This window comes from Suillus fuscotomentosus (genome assembly GCF_016647785.1).
Source record: "Suillus fuscotomentosus strain FC203 chromosome Unknown F5891scaffold_1, whole genome shotgun sequence".
NCBI classification, from domain to species: Eukaryota; Fungi; Basidiomycota; class Agaricomycetes; order Boletales; family Suillaceae; genus Suillus; species Suillus fuscotomentosus.
The window spans coordinates 496,788-521,694 of NW_024539513.1; the positions used below are offsets into that span (position 1 = coordinate 496,788).

General features: G+C 47.5%; 7 protein-coding genes across 7 annotated transcripts; 4 read left to right on the forward strand and 3 right to left on the reverse strand.

Moving 5' to 3' along the window:
* Positions 1-458: 458 nt before the first annotated feature.
* On the reverse strand, positions 459-6,848 carry F5891DRAFT_937899 (uncharacterized protein; the record flags this gene model as incomplete). Its single annotated transcript, XM_041374132.1, has 20 exons — positions 459-962; positions 1,014-1,409; positions 1,462-1,739; positions 1,794-1,969; positions 1,998-2,092; positions 2,144-2,152; positions 2,210-2,377; positions 2,430-2,495; positions 2,546-2,711; positions 2,763-2,871; positions 2,923-2,986; positions 3,032-3,226; positions 3,277-3,350; positions 3,400-3,745; positions 3,799-3,873; positions 3,924-4,147; positions 4,197-5,467; positions 5,524-6,370; positions 6,427-6,478; positions 6,534-6,848. 20 exons carry the CDS (start codon positions 6,846-6,848, stop codon positions 459-461), a joined length of 5,430 nt encoding a protein of 1,809 aa, XP_041233851.1.
* Positions 6,849-7,058: 210 nt separating this feature from the next.
* On the forward strand, positions 7,059-8,162 carry F5891DRAFT_937828 (uncharacterized protein; the record flags this gene model as incomplete). The annotated part of the gene is made up of 4 exons (XM_041374129.1): positions 7,059-7,141; positions 7,189-7,276; positions 7,334-7,441; positions 7,500-8,162. The coding sequence occupies 4 exons, from the start codon at positions 7,059-7,061 to the stop codon at positions 8,160-8,162; spliced, it is 942 nt and encodes a 313-aa protein (XP_041233852.1).
* Positions 8,163-8,356: 194 nt separating this feature from the next.
* On the reverse strand, positions 8,357-13,182 carry F5891DRAFT_992375 (Sec8 exocyst complex component-specific domain-containing protein). Its single transcript, XM_041378175.1, has 19 exons — positions 12,555-13,182; positions 12,429-12,478; positions 12,250-12,367; positions 11,997-12,198; positions 11,773-11,941; positions 11,621-11,723; positions 10,875-11,572; positions 10,825-10,845; positions 10,687-10,770; positions 10,517-10,639; positions 10,071-10,467; positions 9,960-10,021; positions 9,650-9,901; positions 9,453-9,599; positions 9,213-9,400; positions 9,048-9,162; positions 8,882-9,000; positions 8,621-8,831; positions 8,357-8,568 (listed from the first exon to the last, which is right to left on the reverse strand). Exons 1-19 carry the CDS (start codon positions 13,162-13,164, stop codon positions 8,377-8,379), a joined length of 3,861 nt encoding a protein of 1,286 aa, XP_041233853.1. The 5' UTR covers positions 13,165-13,182; the 3' UTR covers positions 8,357-8,376.
* A 30-nt stretch (positions 13,183-13,212) lies between these two features.
* Positions 13,213-14,865, forward strand: F5891DRAFT_992381 (uncharacterized protein). Its single transcript, XM_041378176.1, has 5 exons — positions 13,213-13,637; positions 13,687-13,949; positions 14,002-14,097; positions 14,152-14,524; positions 14,580-14,865. The coding sequence occupies exons 1-5, from the start codon at positions 13,457-13,459 to the stop codon at positions 14,639-14,641; spliced, it is 975 nt and encodes a 324-aa protein (XP_041233854.1). The 5' UTR covers positions 13,213-13,456; the 3' UTR covers positions 14,642-14,865.
* Positions 14,866-22,035: 7,170 nt separating this feature from the next.
* F5891DRAFT_937777 (uncharacterized protein) lies at positions 22,036-22,437 on the reverse strand (the record flags this gene model as incomplete). Its single annotated transcript, XM_041374127.1, has 1 exon — positions 22,036-22,437. A coding segment is annotated over one exon (402 nt), but the record flags the coding sequence as incomplete, so codon positions are not given.
* Positions 22,438-23,121: 684 nt separating this feature from the next.
* Positions 23,122-23,389, forward strand: F5891DRAFT_1179793 (uncharacterized protein; the record flags this gene model as incomplete). The annotated part of the gene is made up of 2 exons (XM_041365830.1): positions 23,122-23,296; positions 23,346-23,389. The coding sequence occupies 2 exons, from the start codon at positions 23,122-23,124 to the stop codon at positions 23,387-23,389; spliced, it is 219 nt and encodes a 72-aa protein (XP_041233856.1).
* A 349-nt stretch (positions 23,390-23,738) lies between these two features.
* F5891DRAFT_1179794 (uncharacterized protein) lies at positions 23,739-24,220 on the forward strand (the record flags this gene model as incomplete). The annotated part of the gene is made up of 2 exons (XM_041365831.1): positions 23,739-23,774; positions 23,837-24,220. The coding sequence occupies 2 exons, from the start codon at positions 23,739-23,741 to the stop codon at positions 24,218-24,220; spliced, it is 420 nt and encodes a 139-aa protein (XP_041233857.1).
* Positions 24,221-24,907: the final 687 nt, after the last annotated feature.

Sequence of the window (24,907 nt, forward strand, 5' to 3'; positions counted from 1 at the left end):
TGTGTCGACTCCCATACGTGCGAGGGACTTCGAACTGTGTACTAGTGCTGCTCCCTTTGCATGCTTATTCCCAATGGCCTCCTCAAGCACTTCCAAGAATGAACACACGAAATACATTCGTGGACGAGTCGAACGAAAAATGTACCTAAAAGTAAGTCTACTACTAGAGTCTAGGAGGTGGGAATCGTCTCGCCAGCTCGCGTATTTCGGTAGTTATATGACAGTATGTAAAGTATGGGAAAATTTGAATTCTTCACTAGCCCAACATCGAAGGGCCATCGAACCCACCGTGATGAGTTGCTTCTTCAGCATCTAGCTTCCGCCGCTGGCGTCTAAGCTGTTTCTTAAGACTAAGCACCGTGGCCTGTTGAGAAGGGTCCTGCTCCAACCGTAGGATATGTGTTGTAATACTGTAGGGTGAACGTCAGGAAGTTACATATACTACAAGGCAGGACACATCACCTGCGAGGGCCAAGTGCGATGACGGGACAATCTTCCAAATGGTGATACGGACCTTCGCAAACTGGGCATTGTGAATTTGATCTATGCTTCTTGGAGGAGGATGACTCAGCCACAGGCACAGGTGACGGCCTTCGTTTCGATGGTAGAGCGGGTGGCTCAGCAGTTCTATTCTTCCTCTCATTATCTTTATCGGTGACGGAAAACAGTGTCATCTGTCGGCCAGATTTCTTGACCTCGCCTGCAGGTCTGGAAGACGATACTACGGAAGGCTTGGTGGACGAAGATTCGAGCGGGGCAATAGAAGAAGAGGTGGATGACTTGGATGATGCGACTGTCTTTGGCTGCTGAACACCTAATGAATCACGAGCATGTTTCTTTTTTTGCTTAACATAAGCCTGGTTGCTGTTGCCGTTTGCGACAAGTTTGAGCGGCTGACCAGCAAGAAGATGGCCATGCCCCCTTTTAACAAGCGTCTTCTCTATGGCATCGATAGCAGCTATCTAAAATAGGCGTGAGTATCTTGATGAGACCATGTGAAGCGACATTCATACCCTGACTGCCCATGGCTCATCCGACTCATGGTTCATCAGTATTTCCCTGTACTCCACCAGATTGGTGGAGTCTTCGGTCATATAACAGATCCCCTTTCCATGGCGCGTGCCACAAAGACCGCAAGCCAAGTTATCCTCATCTTCTTTTACCAAAACCTGTTCTCGATACTTGGCCCTGGCCTTGACTTTCATCTTCGCCTTGTGAGAGGTCGGTAAGAGTTCGTCAACCATGTCCATGTCCATTGAGCTAGCACCCGAATCAGTCGCTTGCGCACCAGGCGTACCCGGATAAGCGTCGGAATCGCTGGATGTGTCTGACTTCGAAGATCGATATTTTTTCTTTTTCCTGCTCATGTCGGGCGTGTCCTCCAGACCTTCGATGTGATCAAGCTTTTGCTATGGAAACAATGAGCCTTGCACATTAGCAGGCAGACGTCATTGGAATCACCTGAGGGAATATAGCAGCCGCCTTCCTGCGAGCGCCTCTGCCTGTAACTTCGGTTACCTGCTCCGCACCTTTCGCAGCGGCTATCCGCTCAAGTGCTAGGGCCCAAGAATCGCCCTGTTCCGTATCCTGAACATCCTCTTGGATCTCCTCCATGGTATCCTTGTCTGCCGCCCATACCTTGGCAAACTCGAAGGAAAGCCCAGCCTCCTTGGTGGCTGCCTGTTGATCACCTTCTACTTCAGTCTTCTCGATGAGTTTCTCAACGTCATTGTCGACGTCTAACATGAAATTTGAGCCCAACAATCATCTAACGGCGGCAATGGTGTACGCACAAGTTATGTCCTTCGAAGACTGATCTCCTTCTTCTTCTTCAAACAGGGCTTTAGCTCCAAACGTGAGAATCGACTGAAGATCTTCGCCAGCACCGTCGTCGTCATCCATCTTCTGAACAATTAAATGATCGAGAACAAGCTTCTTCTTCCCCATTAGCATGATCCGTTCTAGAATACTCTGTGAGTGCCAACAGACAACAATACGCGTGGTGATTCATGCCTTCAGCCGAATTTTTGACCATGAACTTAAACACCAAGCATGTTTTCGTCTGTCCATACCGGTGAGAGCGAGCTATGGCCTGAAATATGACATTATGAAAGTTAAAAGCCTAACGTGAATCATGCCGTACCTGCAAGTCCTAGAATGCCAGATCTAAGTTAGGGCAACCAATCTAAATAGATCTGGTCATACACACCTGGTGAGGGTTGAAATCAGGATCAAATATGATGACCGTATCTGCGGTATACAAGTTGATTCCGACGCCGCCCGCTCGAGTACTGAGCATGTAGATAAAAACATCCGAATTAGGTTTGTTAAACTCGTCCATGCCCTTTTGGCGATCGGCCTGTTTGGTGTTTCCGTCCTAGAAAGGGTCAAGGTCGCCATTTGCATTCAACACGGGCTTGAATAATTACCAGGCGCAAGTACTTGTAGCCTTCACCTCTCATGAAGTCCTCGATGATATCAAGCGCCATAACAAACTATGGAACATAGGTCATCAGATTAACCTACCGGACAGTGTTCCACTTACCTGACTAAACAATAGTATACGATGACCTCTGGCCTGAAGTTTAGGCAAAAGCATCTTCAAAAACCGCAATTTAGTGCTAGCACCTATCAGCCTCTCGTGAGCCTCTGCAACGGTAAGGTTGCGAGGTTCGATATCCTCAGAATTAAGATATGGATGTTGCAGGCATCTACATAGGGATGAGTACCAAATATCAACGGCTAGGCAGTGGTAAGCTGACTTGCGAAGTTGCATCAACATATTATTCAAATTGGCCTTGCCAACCAAGGGTTTTCCTGCTTTGGTAGTCGCAGCCTGGGTTAAACTTCGGAGAATGTCCAAATTTTGACCTACAGAACGATAGTCAGCACATGACAAGGTAAACCACCATGGAAACGTACTGAGGATAGACCTATAGATTTCCTTCTGCAGAGGAGCCATGGAGAGGGGAACAATGACCTCGTTCTAGAGAATGTAAGAATACAACCGAACTTATTAGGCCAAACAAACCTTAGGGGGAAGTTGTAAAACCTCGCTCTTGATGCGCCGCAAGAAATAAGGCTTGAGTCTAATATGCAGCTGTCGCACCAATTCCTCATTCAATTCTTCATGCTCTTTCTCCAAGGCCTCAAGGTCACTCCATTCTTCGGGATCGAGGAAGTTCATGAGGTTGAAGAGCTCGCGGATATTGTTGTTCAGAGGTGTCTACAACGAAGTTAGACGCTGATCGACATGCAATCGCAGAGGTATCTTACTCCAGTCATGATCACGCGATGAATTGAATTCAGCTCGTTAAGTTTTTTGAACAATAGACTATGATCGCTCTTCACTGAACCAGAGTCAGCGACGTTGTTCATTATTAATGCTGAGTAACTCACAGCGTTGTCCTTCGTCCACAACAAGGACTTCCCAACGCGGAATGCTCTTGAACACCGAGTTGAAATCCCTGGGGTTGACGAGGGTTTCATAAGTGGTCACCATCACATGGTACTTGGGTTCCGGACCACCCTTTCGATCAGGGGGATGGAACAACTCATATTGAATGATGATGTCCCGAGCCTTCGCTTCCCCGTAGAACGGTACTACTCGTAACTTTGGTGCCCAACGAGTAAATTCCCGAACCCAGTTTGTGATAGTAGAGTTGGGAACGACAACAAGGGCAGGAGCTCCTTGCCATTTATCGATGATAGCCCCGAGGAAAGTCACGATCTGGACTGTCTTACCCTGTGTAAAGTTGAACGTGAGTAAGGAGGAATGATGTTTACTGGTGGGCGTACCAGTCCCATCTCATCGGCAAGGATGCAAGGTTGCAAGTTCCACCAATTGTCACAGAGCCAATCAAAGCCATCCATCTGGAAGATCATTAGCATGCCAGTCGGACCGGGAACGCTAAAGAGCAAACCTGGAATGGCATGAGTTGTAGTTGACTGTTCTGACCAAGCTTAGGTTGACGTTTCTGACGAAGGGCGTGCTGTGCGTATCCATCTTTCGCTCTGTCCTCCAATTTCTTGACATCTTTGTCCGACTTTCGAACGAAAACTTTTTGCGAGTCTATAAAGCGTTGGAAAGCTGCCTCGAATGCTAAGTAACCAGGCTCGTCAGGACGGGGGGGAGAATCCCAGGTTGCTATTTCGCTAATTGAGTCCCACAGCGACAAGCGGGAAGAAATATTCACCTTCATTATACCCCAGATCATCCCATTTGATAAATGCCCATGCGATATACTTGATGTCTTTGATGTCCAGCTCCGACTTATCGACAGTACGCAGGAACTCATCTACATTCTCCATACATTCATCATTAGGTTGTTCGCCTTTCGACTGCGTTTTCACCAGCTGATCCTGGAGCTCCAGCGGCAAATTCAATTCCTCATCGCTCTCCACGACCGAGTTCTTTTTACCTTTCTTTCCACGCCCTGACCAGTTGATTGTCCAGAAAAGTACGTCCAGCACACGATCCGCAGTCTTCCATGCAGGGGGAATATGACGTTCTGCATCTGGCAAAGGTCGTAGAGACGATACTGACTTGGACTTGGCCTCGACCTCAGGAGTCTGACTGGCATTGGGCTCCAACGACACCAGCTGAACTGGTATCTCATTCGCGGAAGAGTCGACCAGCATGGTATTCTGTTCAGGAGCAGGGTTATCCAACAATTCTACTTTGGGCCCCGTCGCAATGAAATTTTTGAGTTTCATATATGTTGTAGATGCCAACCACATATGTGGAACCCATTGAGCGCGCCGATAACTTCGTTCATTCCATTTCACAAGGTACTCCCGAGGCAGCATGCTCTTCGGATCTGGAGAGTTCGTGGGTGAGTATTGAGGTTCAACAGCGTTGGCAGGATATGGACGCCATGCAAGAATCTTGTCTACGGTGTACTCATACGAGAAGCAATCCGCACAACGCCATCCAGTCTCGAGTTGATAGAAAGATGCAAGCTTGATCTCGTCAAGAGAAACCGGGTCATCAGGTTCGAAGGTATCTGGGATAGGAAGATGGCGATAATGGGCGAGACGCTTGCAGGTGAAGCATCGGTAAACAAGCTCTCTTGCAGGGCTTGATCCACTGTCAGGGACATTCGAGGAAGTCTGCGCAGCGTCACCCATTTCGACATCCTGAGTCAGCCCCGCAGCTTTAGGTTCCGAAACGGCGGGCGGTGCGGCAGGCTGTCTCGTGATGGTTGAATCCGCTTCTAAAGCAATCTCTTTGCAGCCCATACAAATTCCGCCTTTCATGCAGTTGGCACATATAAACTCCGTAGTCTGCATAATGCCGAGCTCTTTGCGATTTGGAAGCTCGGAGTCTGGAGGGTTGTGACCATCATAACCATCTGGCTGTTGACTCTTCCATTCCTCTTTATCGCGCGCACGTGCTGCACGGGTGATTTCATCTTTCTGGGTCCTTGCGAGACACCGCCAATGAACTGCAACAGGACACTTTAGGCTGTGTTTTGGACATCAGTATTCAAGTGAGAGTTGAGTCAGTTTGATCATACATACCATCGAACCCAACCACCCAAGGACTGGATGAGATCATCCTCGTTCTCCTCGAACCCATAGTCATCTTCCTTTTGAATCTTTTTCCTGCCTTTCTTCGGTTTTTCCAACTGCACATGAGCAGGAGCTTTGTGACACTTCTCGCAAATGTCCCGATGAACGCGCAGCAATTCCGTATCCTCCTCATAAGCATCAAAGTCAAGATCCGCAACAGAACGAAAGATGCCATAAGCAGGTCGGGAAACAGGTCCCCGTTTGAGTCGCCTCTGAGTTTTCGCGGCTGACTTGAACTTTCCAGCCCTCTTGTAAGTTGCCATGTACGATTCGTCATTGCTTTCACTGTCACTAGCCTCTTCAATGTAATCCTCTGCGAGGTTAGTTCTTGCGTTCTTGCGCTCACGAGTGGACCTACGAGCGGGAATGACATCTATGACGTCCTCCTGCTCGTATCCTGCCAATTCATCCTCCGATTCGCTCATATACCGGTGGACACGCCTGCTACGTAACTTTTTGGGACTGAAAGGAAGCTTTATTTGAGTTGTAGCACGTGACATGCCTTTGCCCTTAGCAGCCGCAGCTCGAACAGGCCTAGAATTGGCTTTGCGGGTGGGCATGCTCTGTTCCTGGCGGTATTCGTCTTCGCTCTGGTCATCCTCTTGCTGATCAGATTCAGAAGGTTCCGTAAGATCAGACAGGGAGGCCAAAGACGACGTATATTCCCGCGCCCTTGTGCTCCGGGCAACACCATTGACCATGTCTATGGTGATGATAGTTCTGATGCGAGAATCCTCGTGCACCGCGCTAGAGGATGGGTCAAACTCTTCGAGCTCTCCATTATCTTTCTTTTGATCTGCGAATACAAGTCATGAGACACGCGTTATACACGCCACTAAAGTGGAAACTGACCGTATTCCTCAACCAGGTCGGCATATTCGGCCTGGAAGTCACTAGCAGGAAGCTATATAAGTGACGCGTTAAAACTGTAAAAAGGTTCTAGGCAAAGCAATGCGTACTCTATATGCTAGCCCATCCTTGAAACGCACGAAGTAGGACAAGTGGGTGCCTTCGTGGTGTTCGCCTACTACAGCGTCAATATCATCCCTGTCGAAGGTAACGCCTTCTTTGAACTCTTCAGGAACAGGTTTGTACAGCTTCCTCTGCGACTCAGACAAGACAGGAGGCTCTATGAAAAAGGACGCTTTGGGGCGCGTCTTGGGGGCCATCGGAACGTCGGTAGACGCGACGCTATCACTAGTAGGTGGTGCACCAGGAGAACTGGATTTTGGTGGAGTAAAAAGTAAAAGGGGATCAGAGCTTGGAGAAGACATGTTGGGAATGTCTCTCAAAAAGTGCCGTTTGCACTTTGAACCCGAGTGCGTAGACACGCTCTGTCACAGAAATGAATGAGTTTACAGCAAGACGCGTGTGATTTGTCAGCTCGCGTCTTCGCGTTTTCTCCCAGATGGAGGCTTACTAATTGGGCAACCCATTCGGTCACGATCCGTCACGACGTGACTGGATCGCTACTGCGTCTTCTCATGAAACATCGACAGCAGGCAATTGCATCAGTATACAGAAGCTATATTTGTGAGATTAGACGATTGCCCCATGCTTACCTTCGGTGAGGCCCATCCCCAGATCAGTATGAGCACTGTTAATAGCCCGTAGTCGAGTTTTCCGTCTGAAGGCAGAGGATGGCTGTCGCGCTGCGCTGCTGACCAAATGTAATGAACGCAGGACGGGGAAGCTGAAGAGAGTCTCAAAGGCGAGGCTATTTTCGTCGAGTATCAATTTTCATCTTATTTTTGGTTAGACCATACAACAACTCCGTGCTGCAAATAATGGCAACCACCAGGCCTTTAATCGTATCCTGGACCTTGCCTACGGACGAGTAGGTAGGCTGAGATGGGAATTGATGGAGGTGATGAGTTCGAGTGTCCGTTTGCATTGCTCGTGATCGCCTGATAACGTTCCGACAGCCCTTACTATCTGACCCAGACGTACCACTTCCTCCACCAATCATCCCCAGCAAAGAATCCTCGCGCCCTCCCGTATACTCCCAAGAGCTTACCGCACTTCTCACTTCGGGTCTGTCCCGCAGGAAGAGACCTTTGGTACCTGGCGACCTCAGCTTCCCGCCAATACTTCCCGAACGTGCAGACCCTAATTCATCTGATGCCCAGATACTAGGTCCTTTTAGTAAGCGCCGGGAAGTAAACGCTCGCTGGAAGTACTTCGGACAAGAGTGGAAGAAAGTGCTCCCACCTCTCCAGATCTCCGTTTTACCTTCTCGAAAAGTCGGTGACCAAGGCAGCGACTTGGGCACTCCGACTGCTGTCCGGAAAATAGGCTTTGACGGTACCACTGTCCTTGAGGAGCTGGTTCAATTAACAACAAAGCCGAAGAATACATCTGGTGCTTTCCTCCAAAGACGATGGTTGCGTAGGAGATACCAGGAATTGTTGGGAAGGCTACCCATCCTTACATTCATCTCAGCGCAAACCAAGAAGCCTGGCGGCTTCTCTGTGTCATTGGCACCGAATGCGCTGAGGGCACGTAGTCAAGGGAGATCATTATCGTGCGCAACAGGCGAAGATGTAGCATGGAATCAAAAAGCATCCGGCGAGCATGTAAGGCACTAGTCGGAAGCTGTGATCATCGGGAAACTACAATCCACGAGAAATCGCAGAGTGACGTCGTTAACAAATGGTCGGGGAACTTTCAGTAGCTTGGTGCAACGGGTCTCCAGCGCGCTCTACTCCGTGTGGCAACTTTGCAAGCATGGAGGGGATATATTACCCACAAGCTAGTAATAAATATACAAACATAACTAAATGCTTGAAGTCTGAATGAACCTCAACCGATGTCTGCGGAACTCTCCAGTTCCAAGCCGTGTAGGTCAACAAGATACCTGCTATAATTGTGGTCTACGGCTTTAGCTGCTCCAGCTTCGCCAATTGACTGATCCACCCCACACTGAAGATTGAGCATGGTCTTATACTCGTCGAAGGTGAAATTTTGGTGTTGACGGATACTGTCGAGTAAACCCTGGTTCAACTCATAAGCAGTTTGTCCTGAACATACAAAGATGGAAGTGTACCTGAGGTGTCAGGAAGAAGAGTGAATAATAATTCTTCGCACGCTCGAACTCGGCATGCTGCTGGTCGTCGCCGATAGTCCGTACGCTCTGCTGCAGTGCGAGAGTGTTTCGTATGATCTTCCTGATACCAAAACCATTCGCCATGCGCACATGTCGAGCATTAGAAATAAGTAGTTGTTCCATTAAATGTTCGAGTCCAGCAAAGACAAATCTGCGAGAGGTGAGTGGGTTACTTATGTGAGGCGAGGGACAGATATTTACCGGTGGTCCTCCTTCAGCATCGCTGCCGACACAAATTCGTTACAATTGCTAATTTCAGTGTTAAGGTCCACGATGTACGGGTCAGGCTCGCCAGCTTCATGGTCGATATTGTAATTACCCTGCAATCAATTAGTAGGATGATAAGTATATGCAATTTAACACCAACAAGACGCATGGCTGCATCCAAATAGTGCATTGTTCGGCAGCGAATGTCGATCCTAATGGTATGCAGAATAATCTCGGCCAGTTGGGAGTATGTCTTAAGCAAGGCACTGAACCGCCTGAAGATCTATATGAGCACGATGGTCAACGTCATGATCAGCACACCCACATTGCCATTTCTCGTGACAGGGGAAGGCTAAGCTGGTCATCATAAGTGTCCTGCGACAAAAAGGTAGAGATTGCCGAAGGGGTGAACAGCATCACAACATTGGCGGACCCCAGCGCCACAGGTGTAGTCGGCGAGAGTGTGCCGTCTGGAGTTGACTTCAGTGCATTCAGCTCTTCTGTGAACCATGCCTACAGATCAATTAAATTAATGTAAGAAAATCATACATCCTGTGCAACTGACCACACTACGGTAAAGACCACACAGACCCGCCAAGTTGCGAGTTGAGGAAACCAAGTCATGCTTGGCTATCTGAGCTTGACCGAGGTAATTCAGTTCCAAATGTGTTTCCTGTCGACTAAGCTGCCGCCTGATCACATTATTTGAATGCTGCAACATAACTGTCAGTTTCACCAGCATCTAAACTGTGCGATACGCACGGGTGTTGCGAAGAGCTCTGTTAAACATGGAATTAATTCCGATTTTTGTGCCCACTGAGCTGCCAATACGAGATGTGAAGTGTCAGGGATGTTAGTTGTTGAAGAAACCAGGTCTTGGAACTTGTCATTGCAGCGCTGATAAAATTGAATGATTACGCCAACAATCAGACGAGAATAACTCTCTCGATGGAACGGGGTTGTGCGGAGCATCGCGCACAACGAGTTTATCAGTGCCATTAGCTGTGTAGTTGCCTGGATAACCGTGCATCAATGATCAATGTTATAGCATAGCATCCACGAAAGCACGAACTCTGAATATTGGTTTGAGACTAAATCGGGATGACATCTGGTCATACTGGAAAGCGTCAGGACCTAGTGGGACTGTGAGTAAGATAAGGTGACGTGAGAGAAATCGACTAACTTGTCACTGCGTGATGGAAAAGTTCAGAGATGCGCTCTTCCAACTGTGGCAGATAAACTTTGAGGACAAAGTCATCTAGTACACCACTTGCAGAGCGAGCACTTTCCACACCATCGGGGAGAATTTCGGCCACACGGTTCAAGAAAGTAAGAGTGGGCTGGAAAAGTACGCTAACATGGAATGCATCCGGCTTGATCAGCAAACGATGATGCTGCCCAACACCTAATAGACGGTCGTCTGTACCAACTGTCGACAGTGTTGCCTGGACAGCACTATCGGAAGAATTTTGCACAAGACCGGGCATGGTATCTCGAAGGACCCGAGTGAGCTCATCCTCGTGACGTCGAAGGACTTTGCCAGTGGACTTCATGTCAGTATCCGCAAATCGGAATACGGGCTGTAAGTAAATTATCAGTGTGAGAAATGCAACAGTATTGGGCACGGACCTTTTGTTTGTCCCTCGTAAACCGACCTTCTCGTAGAACCTCATTGATGGACGAAATTGGATTTCGCCCCGCCACCGATCCTTGTTCCTCGTCGGTTAAATAGTCATGCAAGAGCGCCCGAACCTGTAACCCACTTGATATGTTAATCATAAAATGATTGCGCTACATACCTCAGCTTGTACTGGTAACCATACATCAGCGAGTGGAAACAAAGCTCCCGGTTTGGCACCGGACGAGTCCTTGAAGTCTTTTCGCTGAGGGAATACAGTTCAGTATGAATCTCTTTTGCAAGATGAAATACAACATACCGATCCTATACGATTAGCAACCTCATAAACTACCCTTAATCCTGGGTTACTGCATCAAGCTTGGAATAAACAGTCCAGAAGAAGTCCTTCAATGTTTCCTGATCGACTTGTTTCGTGGAAGACTCCAGTGCTGCAAGACGTAGAGAAAAGGTCCGGAGGAGAACACCCTTTGCTGGCATCGAAGGAACAACGCCATCTGGAGTGATGCCGACGGAATCATTAGCAACAAAAATATATCCACCCTCTGACCGTCTTCCTAGGCTAGCTGTGCCGAACAGAGAAACTCTCTTGGACTCTTCTGTTCTTTCCTCAACTTCGTCTAAAGTACACTCGACCAATGAGTATATCTCGCCTTGCAAACGCTGTGCGACAATATCGAGCGCACTCCCAAGCTTTCCCAAGACTGCGAGAGACTCCAGTAGAGTTTCGATGTAGGCGAAGGAGTCGCCTTCTGGGTTTGCATCAAGCTGAGGTGCCTGAGTTGCAAGCGCAACAAGATTAAGATTCGATGAAAAAGACGGAGCGGATGGAAGAGATGAGGAAGACAAATCCTGAACAGATGCATTGCTGCGAAAGTTCGATTCGCTGAGATCATGGGGAGGGTCGTTTGGTCGGAGTGCAAGAGAGTTGAGAAAGCGAGATAACCGGGAAGATGCAAGTTTCAGTGAAGACGATTCAGGGGAAGGATATGCAATGCCATTCGGAGACGGTTGTCCACTCGATTCGTTCTCAAATTCAACCTTGGGAACTTCGAAGACAAGTCAAGGCGAGAGTTGCACAAATTGGGGTGACTTACAGGCTGTCTGATTCGGCTTGAAGGCAGCCCACCGCGACTCACACCAGAAGGATTTGAGATAAAGATGGTTGTGAAGTTCGTCGATCAATATTTCTCGTAGAGCCTACTAAGTGATAAGATGTTGCGTGTCGCTAAGTAATTGACAAACGCACATTTTCCTGACCAATGAGATAACTTCGCAGATCTGAAACTGCTCCAATCTCTTGCATGTCGGGTTTGTTAATCAACTTGAGGCTCCGCACGAGGAGAACTGATGCTTGAAGCAACCTTTTCTCCGACATGAGAGTCTCAAGTGCGTCGGGCACTGATTTCAGATGCTCGCTTTATGGATGGATAGTTAATAGGTGAATCAATTGGCATATCAAAAGAGACTGACATCTGATCCAACAAGCGCATCATCTCTTCTAATACCTGTCCCCTTGACCACAGTTGAACAAGATCAGCGCGCTTATTTCCCAGCGCCTCCTTCGCTTCCATAAGAGCTGTCTTCGACTGCTTTATTTGTGTCTGGGTAAGTCCGAGGTGATTGAGAAGAGCGGCGTGATGCGGAAGTGCATCCGCAAACGCCTTGTGGTGCTCTAAGCACAAACATTATTGATAAGGACACGAGTGCAGAGCTTGGGGCTTACTGTCCACTGATCCTTTTAATGCATGGGAAAGCATTACCTTGGTTTGTCGAAAAGACTCGATGCCTTTGCCTGTCGAAGAGTCATCGACTAGTGACAAAGCCAAGTCGACGTTGTTAAACTGCAACGATTGCAAGGTCATATCGCTCAGCTACTGGTTGACAGTAGAATCCATGCCTTACATCAGGGTCAATGGCAAACTCCCATTCGTCCTTGATCTGGTCAAGCACAGCTACAACGCGATGTTAGCATACGATTAAACAACTAAGACATAAAGTTAGGCAGGCTGCGACGATTAGATTCCTCACCGTCGATATCTCCTGCTTTAGCCTTCCCGGTTGCTTTCCGGTATGGCATTCGCTCGCGAATGCGCTCTTGCCTCCTCATCTCCAACTCCTTCTCCCTCTGCTTTTCTTGTTCATATGCTATATCTTCGTTACCATTTGTTATCGCACGTTTACGAGCTCCAGCTTCCCTGAAGGCAGCCATGACGGAAGCTAGTGCAGGGGTTGTTGGGGAAGTCTCATCATGAGCGCTAGATCGCGAAATGTCCACCCGGGGCCTATTATCTGCAGTGCCTATACTTCCGTTATATTGCGGCGCAGCTGACGAATCCGAGCGCGTTGTGCTGGAACTATCTCTACGGTCTCTTGCCGCGTGATCTTCAAGTTGGGTTGCTCGAGATGAAGTGGAAGCCCGCTCCGAATATTCAGATACCTGACGCGGTCTCAGCTCTGATCTTTGTGGGCGGATAGGACCCTTGGGTGATGAGGAGGCAAACGTGTTATTACTGGGGGCTGCTTGACGTGATGGCGGGCGGGCGATCTGCAACGGTCTAGTGGTCGGATAAGAACCGTTTGAGTTGTTCAGTGAGGGAACGCCTGTCGGTTCGACAGGAAAGGTCGGTATTCGAGACATCTGAGTTGTATGACCGCGAACCAGAAACGCTTGTTTTACATAACCAAATACAGCTCAAAAACTATTACTCACCATTTTCAGACTCGACGTTTAGTACTTACTATAAACACTGACGACGGTCTACTGGTTCTAGCTAGTGTAGTGCCTACCGCTAATTCTGGCTGCCAACAAGGTGATGCGGCCTTTGACTTAGAATATATCCTGAAACATTACGAACCTTCACAGCAAATCATCCCACAGTTGCAGTCACGGGGAACCCTGACTCGGAGTTATCTCACTGGGTGCATGCAGCATGACCCGCGACATCAAAGCCAGTTTACCCCCATTTCTAGAATCCCTAGCACCAGATTCCAGCGTTCCATATATAAATGCTCTTTTTCCTGCCAGTGATGATATACCACCTGTACATGTGCACTGGTGGCCTTGCAAAGGAGTAGGTGTGTCACCCTCCACAATTCTGCTCTTTATACCAGGTAGGTTCAATATAGTACTTCCGCTCGAGCTTATCTTGGACGATTACAGGAAATCCTGGAATGATTGACTTCTATCATCCATTTCTCACTGCAATACACAACCAGGACAGGTCTGGGACACTGGCGATACTGTCGCATTCACATATCGGACATGACCCTGCTGCGCCGGCAGGCCACACTCCATTTAATCATGCGCTGCCGTTTCAGATACAAAATTCCCTTCGAATTTTTGATGTTATGAGCATCTATTTTGGTGCCAATACACGTACCGTGATCGCTGGCCACAGCGTTGGTTCATGGGTAGCTCTGCAGGTACCGTTTCCGAAGTGTCCTACTGTGCTGCCTCTCCAATGTTCTTTGAAAGGTCTTGAAACTGCGATCCACTGCCATTGCAGGGGTTTTCTTCCTTTTCCCGACTCTCACAGACATTGCTTATACACCGAATGGTCGACTCTTGTCGGTTGGTAGTTGAGTTTTGGTAGTAGTCATACTCACGATTCCTGCCTTCTTTCAGCGATTGTTTCGGCCTCCGTTTCCGCGCATTGTATCACAGGTTGCTCGGTTATTGCATCTTATGCCACTAACCATCCTTTGTCGGTTGTTTCCACAATACCCGGTCTCCCAAGCTCGCGTCCTTCAGTCATTTCTGCTATCTCCTTCGTCGATATTTGCGGCGATGACGATGGCACACGATGAAATGCTCAGCATCAGAGAACTGGACGTTACCACCTTGGACACATATCAGCATCAGATTTGGTTTTACTTCGCAGAGAACGATGACTGGGTTGACCAAGGAAGAGAAACGATTCTCCAGGTCTTCAAGGCAGACCCTGGCACTGTGAAAGTCGTGCATGGACACTACGAGATCCCGCATGCGTTCTGCATCAGTGTGTCCTTATATTCAATTTTCTGTACTAGTTTGATACTGATTGTGATCGATAGACCATAGTGAAGAACTAGCAGCGGAGTGCTATGAGTGGCTCGTTTCTGGAGGATTTGTATGACATTAGACGCACTGCCACTTTTACCCTTAACCACCAATGATATATTGCGCTGTTTATCTCGCCGTTCTGCGATTCTCTTCCATTTGTCTTTCATCGATTGAGCTACAGTTGCAGTACTACTAGCAATGTTGTTATCAACCTGGGTTATAACGTGTACTATCCCTTCCGGTGACCATTGGTTCCTGGACCCGTCTCAGGGTACAGGTATATCGATTTTTTTGTCTGTCTCACGATCGATACCGGCCCGCTTGCGGTCCGTTTTGTGGCTCCTTTTTTGAGGGGCTCTTTCTGTGTCCCCTTAGTTATTCGCCTCCTGTTCGTTACTACCATCTGTTGTGCTATGGCCGCGTCCTCATCTTCTGCCGTCGCTTCTTCGCGCTCACTTGTGCCTCCTGTTGAAGAGATAAGTCGTTCTCTGCTTTTGGACAGATTAACGTTGCATTTGGCTATTGGGCAACCTTACCACTTCGTCATATCACGCGCTTCACTCTTGGCATCGTATGGTCACCTTCTTCTTTATTCTTGACATTCGAGCTCCGTCTTTTCTGTACCCTACAAGTACCTCGTCCTTTTGTCGTTTGCATCCCTCAGTTGTTGCTTATCAATGCTGAGGTACGCGTATTGTTCATCTTGCTCCGAGCCTCGTACTTACTTGATCCTAGTGCGCTACTTTCTAACAGGTACATTAATTATGAATATAGTTGTTGCTTATCAACGCTGAGCGCGCTACTTTCTAACACCTCCTGCTTCTCTCGTTGTTTCAGATGTGCAACTGGATGATGACGGGCTCTCGGTCGTCTCCACTTTCTTGCTTCGATGTTTGTTTGAGTATCGTGGAGTATCTCGAGAGCGGTTCATCGCATCTCAGCAGTATCCAGCTGGAGTATTTTTGTCAGTGACTGCTCCTACGGTGCATCACTTGATTGACCATTTTCCTAATATTAGTGATGTTCTGGCCCGGCTTGGCTTGAAAGCCGCGGCTTTGGGCCGGCTTCAGATGGCTTGGGCTTTCAAAAATTCCAGGCCGGGCCAAAGCGGCCAGTGATGGCTGGCTTTGGCTCGGCTTTGGCCTGAGCCGCGGCCCAAGTACTGAAAATGAAGAAACATGTTCAAAAAGCCATCACCAAGCCGTGACTTTGGCCTGGCTCGGCTTGGCCTATTCAGGCCCGGCTTGGCCTGGCCCACGGCCTGAAGCCGGGCCGTGCACATCACTATTTCCTATGTTGACTCGCGCTCATTTCAATGATCTGGCATGTTCTCATTCGGTCTCAGTTAAGGCCTCTGATACGTGGGACTATGTTCGCGATATACTTCGTGTCCACCTTTGTACAGCCCAATGTGGCGGATTATTTTTCGTTTTTAAGCATTTGCTTCATGCCAGACGTCGCTTCGCTCCTGAAGTTCTTCCTGAGCCTTTCACACAGTCAAGTAAGCAGACACATGCTCTCGCCAAGGCTTCATCTTTGGCTAATATGCCTGATATTCGACATCTTGCTACTCGTGAACAGGACCTTGCCGCGCATTGTCGTGCACGTGTTACTTAGTGCTGCTGTGGTCCGGTTTGGTCCGGTTCAGAGGCAGTTTGATGAGAACCAAGAACCGGACCAAGGTCCGGTTCTACCTTTATTGACGAACCTTGGACCAAACCTTTGCGGACGGTTCGCACCAGTCAGGTTTGGTTTTTTTTTCGGTTCGAACGTGAACCAGACCCAATTTTTTTACAGCTAGCAAAAAAAAACATATATTAGAAGTACTTGTACTGATAACTATGTATCTAACATATCTAATGAAGTTGCATTTCCCTCAGCCTCTGCTGCAGCAGAAGTGCACGGTGCTTCTCGGTGTTGAATGCGAACTCAAATATTGAAAGAGGAGAGGTGTGGAGATGGATGGCAAAAGACAGCGATCTCCAGGAAGCTGTAAAAGATTAGCCAAGGAAGTGCTGTGTGTTTCATAGCCTGACTGACCTTTGCACAAGTACCGTAGCAGCCTTGAGCGCCGATTCCTAAACAAGATTGTCCAGTCAAATTAGTATCTGTACATCAGCTTATGCAGGAATCAAGATTGTGTACTCCCATAACAATGATTGAGAGAATCGTTCGAGAGAAGGTGTAAGTTCTGGTGGGTCATTCATTATCGTGTCATCACAACTCAAATGAGACATACCTCCAAGAGGTCTCCACCTGAGACTCTCGAGCATGAACACGGTGACCTCTGGCAGCATTTCCTGATCATCAAATGTCAGCACTAATCAGGAGCTATCTCAGTCAGTGTACGTCGCATAGCTGCAGCCGCTTCCGCATCAGTTTCAGGAACAATGCCATATCTCTGCAGTGTATTTTAATAGAACGAAATTGGAGGGACGAGGAGTGACTCACATTTTCATCTTGAGCAAGAGGTATGTCGACGATCATCAGTGCATGTGGAATGTTCTTCAGAAACAACTTGAGGTTGAAATTCCAATGTCAGGACTGTCATTCGATTGGTTGGGATGTATTTAGAGGCCATGTGCTGAAATGTTTGGAACTGAGCAAACAATGCCAACAAATGAGGCATGATGGGCTTGCAGGAAAAGCTGCACGACGAGACACATGGTTTGATTCATTGGGGAGTTGAGCATTTTTCATAGCGGTTGACGATGATTGGTTTGATTTCACCAAGATCAAGAATTTGTTGATCGATCGTGAGACGGACCTGATTGAGGACAGTGCTGAGTGCTCAACAAAGAACATATAAGTCCCCCATCCAGAGTCGAGTCTACATGTGCAACGTACCTAAATAGTATCAAGATTGATTCAGACCAGTGCAAACACAACCAGTCTCTGCCATGTGCATTAATATTGGAGAATCCTGGAAAATATATCAAAGTGTTCAGTTTGAACAGTGCATGTCATGACTTACCTTGTCAATGAGCCTCTGCATTTGACGGAAACAAGTAAGTATCGAAGCTCAAGAATCCTTGAGGCCAAGGTGGATCATTGAAGGCAGTGTCAAAACACGCTTCGACAATGCGACAGAACTTCTCGCGGTTCGGGGAAGGTTCGAACCAACATAGAACCATTTGGGCAAATGGTGGACCGCAAACCTCACTCAGGTCTGGTCCGCCCCAATTCATGGACCACGGACTGAACCAAGGAAGAACCTGACCGTTGGTCAGGTTTGGACCGTGGTTCTGGACCAAACCATGGCAGCACTAGTGGTACTAATGTTCCTGTGGAAGATGACTCGCAATTCCCAATGATTTGTACAATGGCTGACAAGATGCGCATCATCGCTGAATGGCAAGAGTATATGTCGTATAGAAGATAAACTCAGTTGTGTATAACCAACTGTGTATAATATGTACCTATAGAAGATAAACTAGGTAGCTCATTAGTGTCTGTACTAGTAAGTAACAAATGTATCTCACCTCAGTTGTGTATAACCAACTGAGGTGTGTTTAGCATATGAGAAGTCTAAACAATGAGTGTGATTATGTAAGCATATGATTGAACGTCCGCGCTATCTATTGATAATGATGTTTGACCTTCAACACTCCCCTTCAAATGGCAGTGTGGAGACCAAGCTCGGACGTGAAATGTTTGGCCTTGATGTTGGGGAGCGCTTTGGTAAGTGTATCTGCCACCATACTATCAGTGGGACAATAGAGAAAACTAATAGAACCTTGTTCAACAGAAAAATGAATAAAATGATAACAGATATCAATGTGTTTGGTATGTGCGTGGTAAGATCCATCCTTCGTCAATGCTATGGCTGATTGATTGTTGCAGTAGAGAGTCATTGGGTGTTTGAGTGGGCGAAAAACCTTGGAGATGAGACGTTGGAGCCAGAGGATCTCTTTCGCGGTATGTGTTGCTGCTACATACTCTGCTTCTGCCGTCGAGAGTGTTACTAACTCTTGTTTCCTCGACCCCCAGAGTATTGCTCCCCTGTCTACGAGCAGCGCGAAGCCAGTAATTACTCACCGGTGTTCTTGGGATGCACTGTCTGCATCAGCGTAGCCGAGGAGTTCACTCTTTGTTGTTCCAAAGGTAAGTGCCCACTTCTTTGTGCCCAACAAATAATGATATACTCTCTTCACCCCTTCCCAGTGTGCCCAGCCAGGGTTATTGGCGAATTGTGCCAGGGTTGAAACCACGAACACGACGTCTGGGCATGTTCCCACTGCCAGGTACATCAATGACCCAAGCGTGGAATGAAACGGGACTCGCTTCATCTCAGCGATGTGTGTTGTCGTAGTGGGGGATTGATCCTTCGTGTACTGCATACTTGGATCCATAGGCACTGCTGCGGGTTTGGCGTCGACAAAATTGTATTTCGTGATAATAGTGTTGATGAAGGACTCTTGGGACAGCGAAATGGTACATGCTTCATGATTTCGAGTGACTTTCATACTGAGTAACCAGCTGATAGGTCCTAGGTCAGTTATTTTGAATCACAATGTGATTTCGACTTTGAATGCTTTGATTAGCTCTTTCGAGCTGCCAGTTATGGTGCAGTCGTCGATGTGTGCTGCGAGGATGAGTAGGTCTTCTCCTATGTGCGCTGTGAACACTCCCCAGTCACTTTCCATCCATTTGAATCCTAGTTTGGTGAGTTCTCCACATAAATGTTTGTACCATTTTAACGCGCCTTGTTTAGATCCATACAGCGCAACTTGAAGCTTTGCGACTTTGTCTTTTCCACCAATGTCAGTGCCTGGTGGTAGCTCCATGTAGATCTCTTCATTGGCATCCAGCTTGCCATTCAAGAATGCACTGTGGAAATCGAAGACATCAACATCCCAATCTTGGCGTGCGGCAACAGCGAGGATCAGTCTCAATGATGTGAGACGAGCCACAGGTGCGTAAGTCTCATAGTAATCCACACCATAGACTTGCGTCAAGCCTCGTGCCACCAGCCGGGCCTTATTCTTATTGATTTCTCCTGCAGCATTTCTTTAATCTTGAAGACCCATTTGCAGCTGACAATATTCTTGTTCTTGGGCCGCTGGACAATGTCCCAGGTATGTGCTTCATCGAGACTCTTTAGTTCTGCACTGACAGCGTCTTTCCAGTTCGCCCAATCAGATCATGTCTTCGCATCTTCGATGGTGCTTGGCTCCAGGCCTTCAGCCTCGCTCATTCCTGCGAACATCACATAAGTGGTCGGTTCTTCATCAAATCCAAATTCACTTCCTAACCCTTCTCCAGATGCTCCCATGCCTCTGCTATCTTCCTCTCTCTCTTCCTCTACCCTCTGCATGCCTCTAGGAATGATTGGGTCGCCATCTCTACCATTGTGAGTACCTTCTCCACTGTGCAACCTGCGCATGTATGGTGATTCTGTCCGCTGACGAGTGGATTGTCTAGGGCCGGGTGGCTGCTGTTTGAAGTTTGATCCTAGTGGATCGGGTGCTGGTGCTTCTGTGCTCGAGGTAGGGGTTTGGGCAGTGTGAGGAGTTGCTGGCTGACTATCATTTGTAGTTTCACTCTCCCCCTCAGGCCGCGAGCTTCGCTGACCAAATGCAGTCCCAACCTGTCTCTCGAATGAGATGTTTCATTCGACAGTGATTATTCGATGATCCTCGAGGTAAATTTGGTGCGCTCTGCTTTCAGCATCAAATCCTACCCACTGGCCTTCACGTGCTCTCATATCCAGCTTCATTCGAGTGTCATCGTGTACCCATACATGAGTGCCCCAGACAGATAAGTCTGCGAGGTTTGGCTTCTTACCATACAGCATCTCATATGGGGTCTTGCCATCTAGCGTGCGTGTGGCTGTGTGGTTCTTTACATAGACTGCATGCATAATAGCCTCTCCCCAGAGGAATTTCGGTAGTCCGCTTGCATGCAGGACTGCATGGACTCATTCAATGAGGGTCTGGTTCAGCTGCTCGGCAACACCATTGTGTTGTGGTGTGTCATGAGTGGTAAGTTTTCGTTCTGTACCTTTTGCGCGAAGGTGTTGGCTGAACTCATCGCTAAGGTACTCTCCACCACAGTCAGAGCATAAGCACTTGATATTGGCCCCATGCTGAGTCTTCAGCCATGCCTCGTAAGTCTTATAAGACCTGAATGTGTCCTATTTTGCTGATTGAAGGTATAGGGAAGTATAGCGGGTATGGTCATCCATGAACGAGCAATAATAGCTCTTGCCACCTTGTGTCTGGGTAGGAGAGGGTCCCCACAGGTCACTGTGGACCTCGTCACCGAGGTTCTCATGCCGTTTCAGTTCACGTGAGTCCCTGATGGGTTTCTGTGTTGCTTTTGCATATTCACATGATTCACACTGGCCCATAGTCTCGTGTGCAGGGTCTAGCTTGATGCCATCAATCATGCCCTTTGCAAGCATCTCGCAAATGGATGATGGTGCTATATGGGCCATATGCTTGTGGAGTTCCTCCATGGTCAAGAACTTGGGTGTGTTGGCGGCCCCCGCACATGAGGTAAGTGGTCGCTGTACTCGATACAAGCCATTTCTAACCAGAACTTCGCCTAATAGCTTCTTATTGGCATTGAAGATCTTGCAAGATTCATCACAGAAAAGTGCTGCATACCCAGCAGAGGTGAGTCGGCTGATTAAAATGAGTGTTACCCCCATTGATGGTGCATATAGAACATTCGTTAATAGGATACAAGTTTGCTTTTGCCATTTGGGAGTTTGATGGGTAGATCACCTCTGCCTATGGCTTCGAAGGTGTGTTTGTCAGCGGCTTGGATGGGGTGCAGGGAAATTGACTTGAAATTAATAAAGTGATCTCGGTAAGGGGACATATGCTGTGAGGCTCTGCTGTCGTAAAGTTTGACAGTGGTGCTAGTTGCTGCTCCTGTGCTAGCAAGCGATCCATCTTCCACTGTTGCAAGCCAGACACCATCAGGTTCGTCTTTCTTCTCGGTAGCGGTGTTTACTCTCTGGCCTGACTTTGAGCCTTCGCCCCCAGACTTGTTCTTCTTCCCATGCGACTTCCAGTTCTTTGGTCCCTGACCAGCTTTGCCACCACCCTCTTCCCAGCAATCCTCCTTGTGGCCATTCCAACCGCAATTATGACAGATAATGGGGGTTCTTGAGTTTCGGCCTTTCCATCTCTTGCCGTCTGCTTGGAAAGCAGCATCCTCGTTCTTTGGCTTTGACTTTCCACCATCCTGTAGTGCGAGCCAGTCATACTCGTCGAGGACAAGACCCATTAGGTCATCGGAGGTAAGAGTCTTCTGATGGAGTTTGATACTTGATGCAATGGACATTAATATCCCATTATAGCTTCGGGGTAGTGATGCGAAAATGATATTAAATAGGTCCTCGTCAGACATGGGTTTGCCCATTGATGCAAGTTCTTCATGGATCAATGTGATCTTCTCGATGTGAGCCCGGGCATCACTGTTTTCTTTGAGCTTCATCTCCCCCAGCTTTTGCCATAACTCGACACTGATGACCAGTGACCACTGCTCAAATTGGGCTTTGAGTGTGTCATAATAGTCCTTTGCTGTTGGCTTTGAGAGAAGCTTGACAAATAAGCTGTCCAGCAACATGACAGCAATTTGCTGTTTGACCACAGCATCTTTTTCGAGCCATTCTGCGAGCTCCTTCTCATAAGTCTGCACTGCCTTGATCTTGTCTGCTGATGATGGTGACCACCCAGCAGATTTCCCATCAGCCGGATTCGTCGGCTTTGATACCGTCCCGGTGAGGTGCCCCATGAGCCCTCTTGCTGACAATGAGAGTTCGAGTCTGCCTTTCCATAAAGGCCAGTCTTTCCCTGAAGCATCCAGCTTTGGAACCTTCAAGAACTCATCTCCTAATTTCGTAGTGAAGGACATAGTGCAACTTTGATTGGTGGGCTTCCGCATAAAATTTTCTTCCGAGTTTCAGAGCACAGGGCTCATAACCTATAGAAGATAAACTCAGTTGTGTATAACCAACTGTGTATAATATGTACCTATAGAAGATAAACTAGGTAGCTCATTAGTGTCTGTACTAGTAAGTAACAAATGTATCTCACCTCAGTTGTGTATAACCAACTGAGGTGTGTTTAGCATATGAGAAGTCTAAACAATGAGTGTGATTATGTAAGCATATGATTGAACGTCCGTGCTATCTATTGATAATGACGTTTGACCTTCAACATGTCGCCTGACAACCAGAAGCGAGGCGTGTGTGCTGTATGTGCGCATAATGTTTGTGCATCTGATTTGGTCTCTGTTGAGACCTCTAGACTTTCACTTTGCCTTTTGCAAAACAAATGTCTACTAGAGCATACATTGCCGTGTTTGTATGATTTTGAGCTCTATTTGTGTGCCATTTTGTACCCAAAAGGCATGATTGATCGTTGGTCATTAGCCCCACTGTTGCTTTGTTCCGTATGTTGTGGATATTTGTTACGGACACTGGCACGCCAACCTATTAATTCTTTGGCTAATTTTCAGTATTATGGTCACGAGCGTTTGCCACATCCCATTGTAGAGACTAATATCTCTGTGGGCTTGCAGGGATCTAAATTCTCAATGTCTCTACCACTTCCTAACATAGCACGACCCATATCTCACCCAGCGTGCTCGAGCACTTTGTTGGCCACTCGCTCATACCAGCACTCCGGTCGCTCATCAGTCGCACGTCGGCGCGTGCATCCTTGGTTCCGTCGCTCATCCTCTGTCTATCCATTCCATGTCCATTTGGTTCGTCAGTGCATATTCCCAACTTATTTCCATTTATTCTGACATATCTCCAGCGCTTATGGTCATATTCCGTATGTTTTCCATGATGGACCCTTAGATTACATATTATTCCATATCCGCTTCGCTTCTCAGTTCACTTTAGTGCTTGACAGCACTTATCATTACTTAGTATATATACACGTGCCTAAACTGTATAATGGGAATCTTTCTGCCCGCACATCATTGGACTATAAGTCTAAGTTCTCCCTCTAAATCTAAAGTATCTAAGTACAATACAAGCACTGCTGCTGTACATTACTAGAAACTCTGCCAAATAGTTTTCTGACTCAATAAGAGTCGCTGTGCTCCACCACCTGCATGCGCGCACCGCTACCGTTTAGCGCGCACTCCGTTATAAGTCATGTGCCGTCACTTGTCATCGGACGATTATTGCTCATTGGCACTTCATGTCGCTTTCACTCACTCGCGCTTCGCTCATTGTCGTGCGCCTTACCAGGCTTGACCAAGCGCCTGGTTCAGTGTTTCCCTCCATTTATACACTTAGAGGAACCTTCTCAGTAGCAATCCCCTTGGGCCGACATATATCTCGCTCATCAAGGACTACTTGAGTTTATCTCATACCATCATATTACCCCACTTCCCATTCCTCTTCTACACCGTCCATGATGCACTTTCCGGTGCTTCATCATATGATCTCATGTTGATCTCTTGTGCACGTGCATCCCATGTGACTCACTTCTATACTTATAAGGCTAATCCAGGTGGTTATCGGCAGAGCGAGGAGTCCTCGCAGCGTTACAACCAGGGAAATGTCGCTATTCGTCCTCAGGATTCGCCTCAGCTGCACTCATTGCTTCCTCCTATGTACGATGAAATTCGGGACACTGTCTGTGTTGTTTTTGCTGGTCACAACCAGGTTCCGACGTGAGATATGGTTAAAACGATGCAGCCAGTGCTTGTCACGAAAAGTATTGTTCAGACACTTATTGAATTTTTGATTGCTCACAATCCTTGGTATCAGCAAAGTGGTGTTTCTTTCAGCCAGTCTAATATGGCTGATCTATTTGATACAATTGGCATTAATGATGACTGTGGTATTCTCCGCACTCTTGAAGTGTGTTATTTGCCAGGAGCAGGATCATCAGATTCTTCTGAGTCTCATGCACCCCGCGATTTGAATACTCCGGATTGTGCTGCGGATGGAGACATTGTGCTTGAAGCAGTCAGTTACACTAAGGGAGACCATTCCGTGGCTAGTAGACAAGCAATGAAACTGAATGCTCTGGCATTCATATTGGATCACAATCATTTTCTGGTTTCTCGTACTGGCTCAAGATTTGTTGGTGACAGAGACCCTGGTCTGATGTCGTTTTTGTTTCCTCATTTAGATCCATGGGGTATTGGAGGATTTTTTCATGTCGCTTGTTCCCATAAGCAGTACATATCAATGGAGGCACAGGTCCAAAACCTCTTGTGTCAGGATGATTCCCCATTCAAGGGCAATGCCAATTTTGCATTTGTTTGTTTTAATATGTTTCAGAAACATGAAGTAAGCCAGAATTCTTCATTTTGTGTCAGTAAATCAGCTCATCGGACATTGTCTATGGATTTGCAA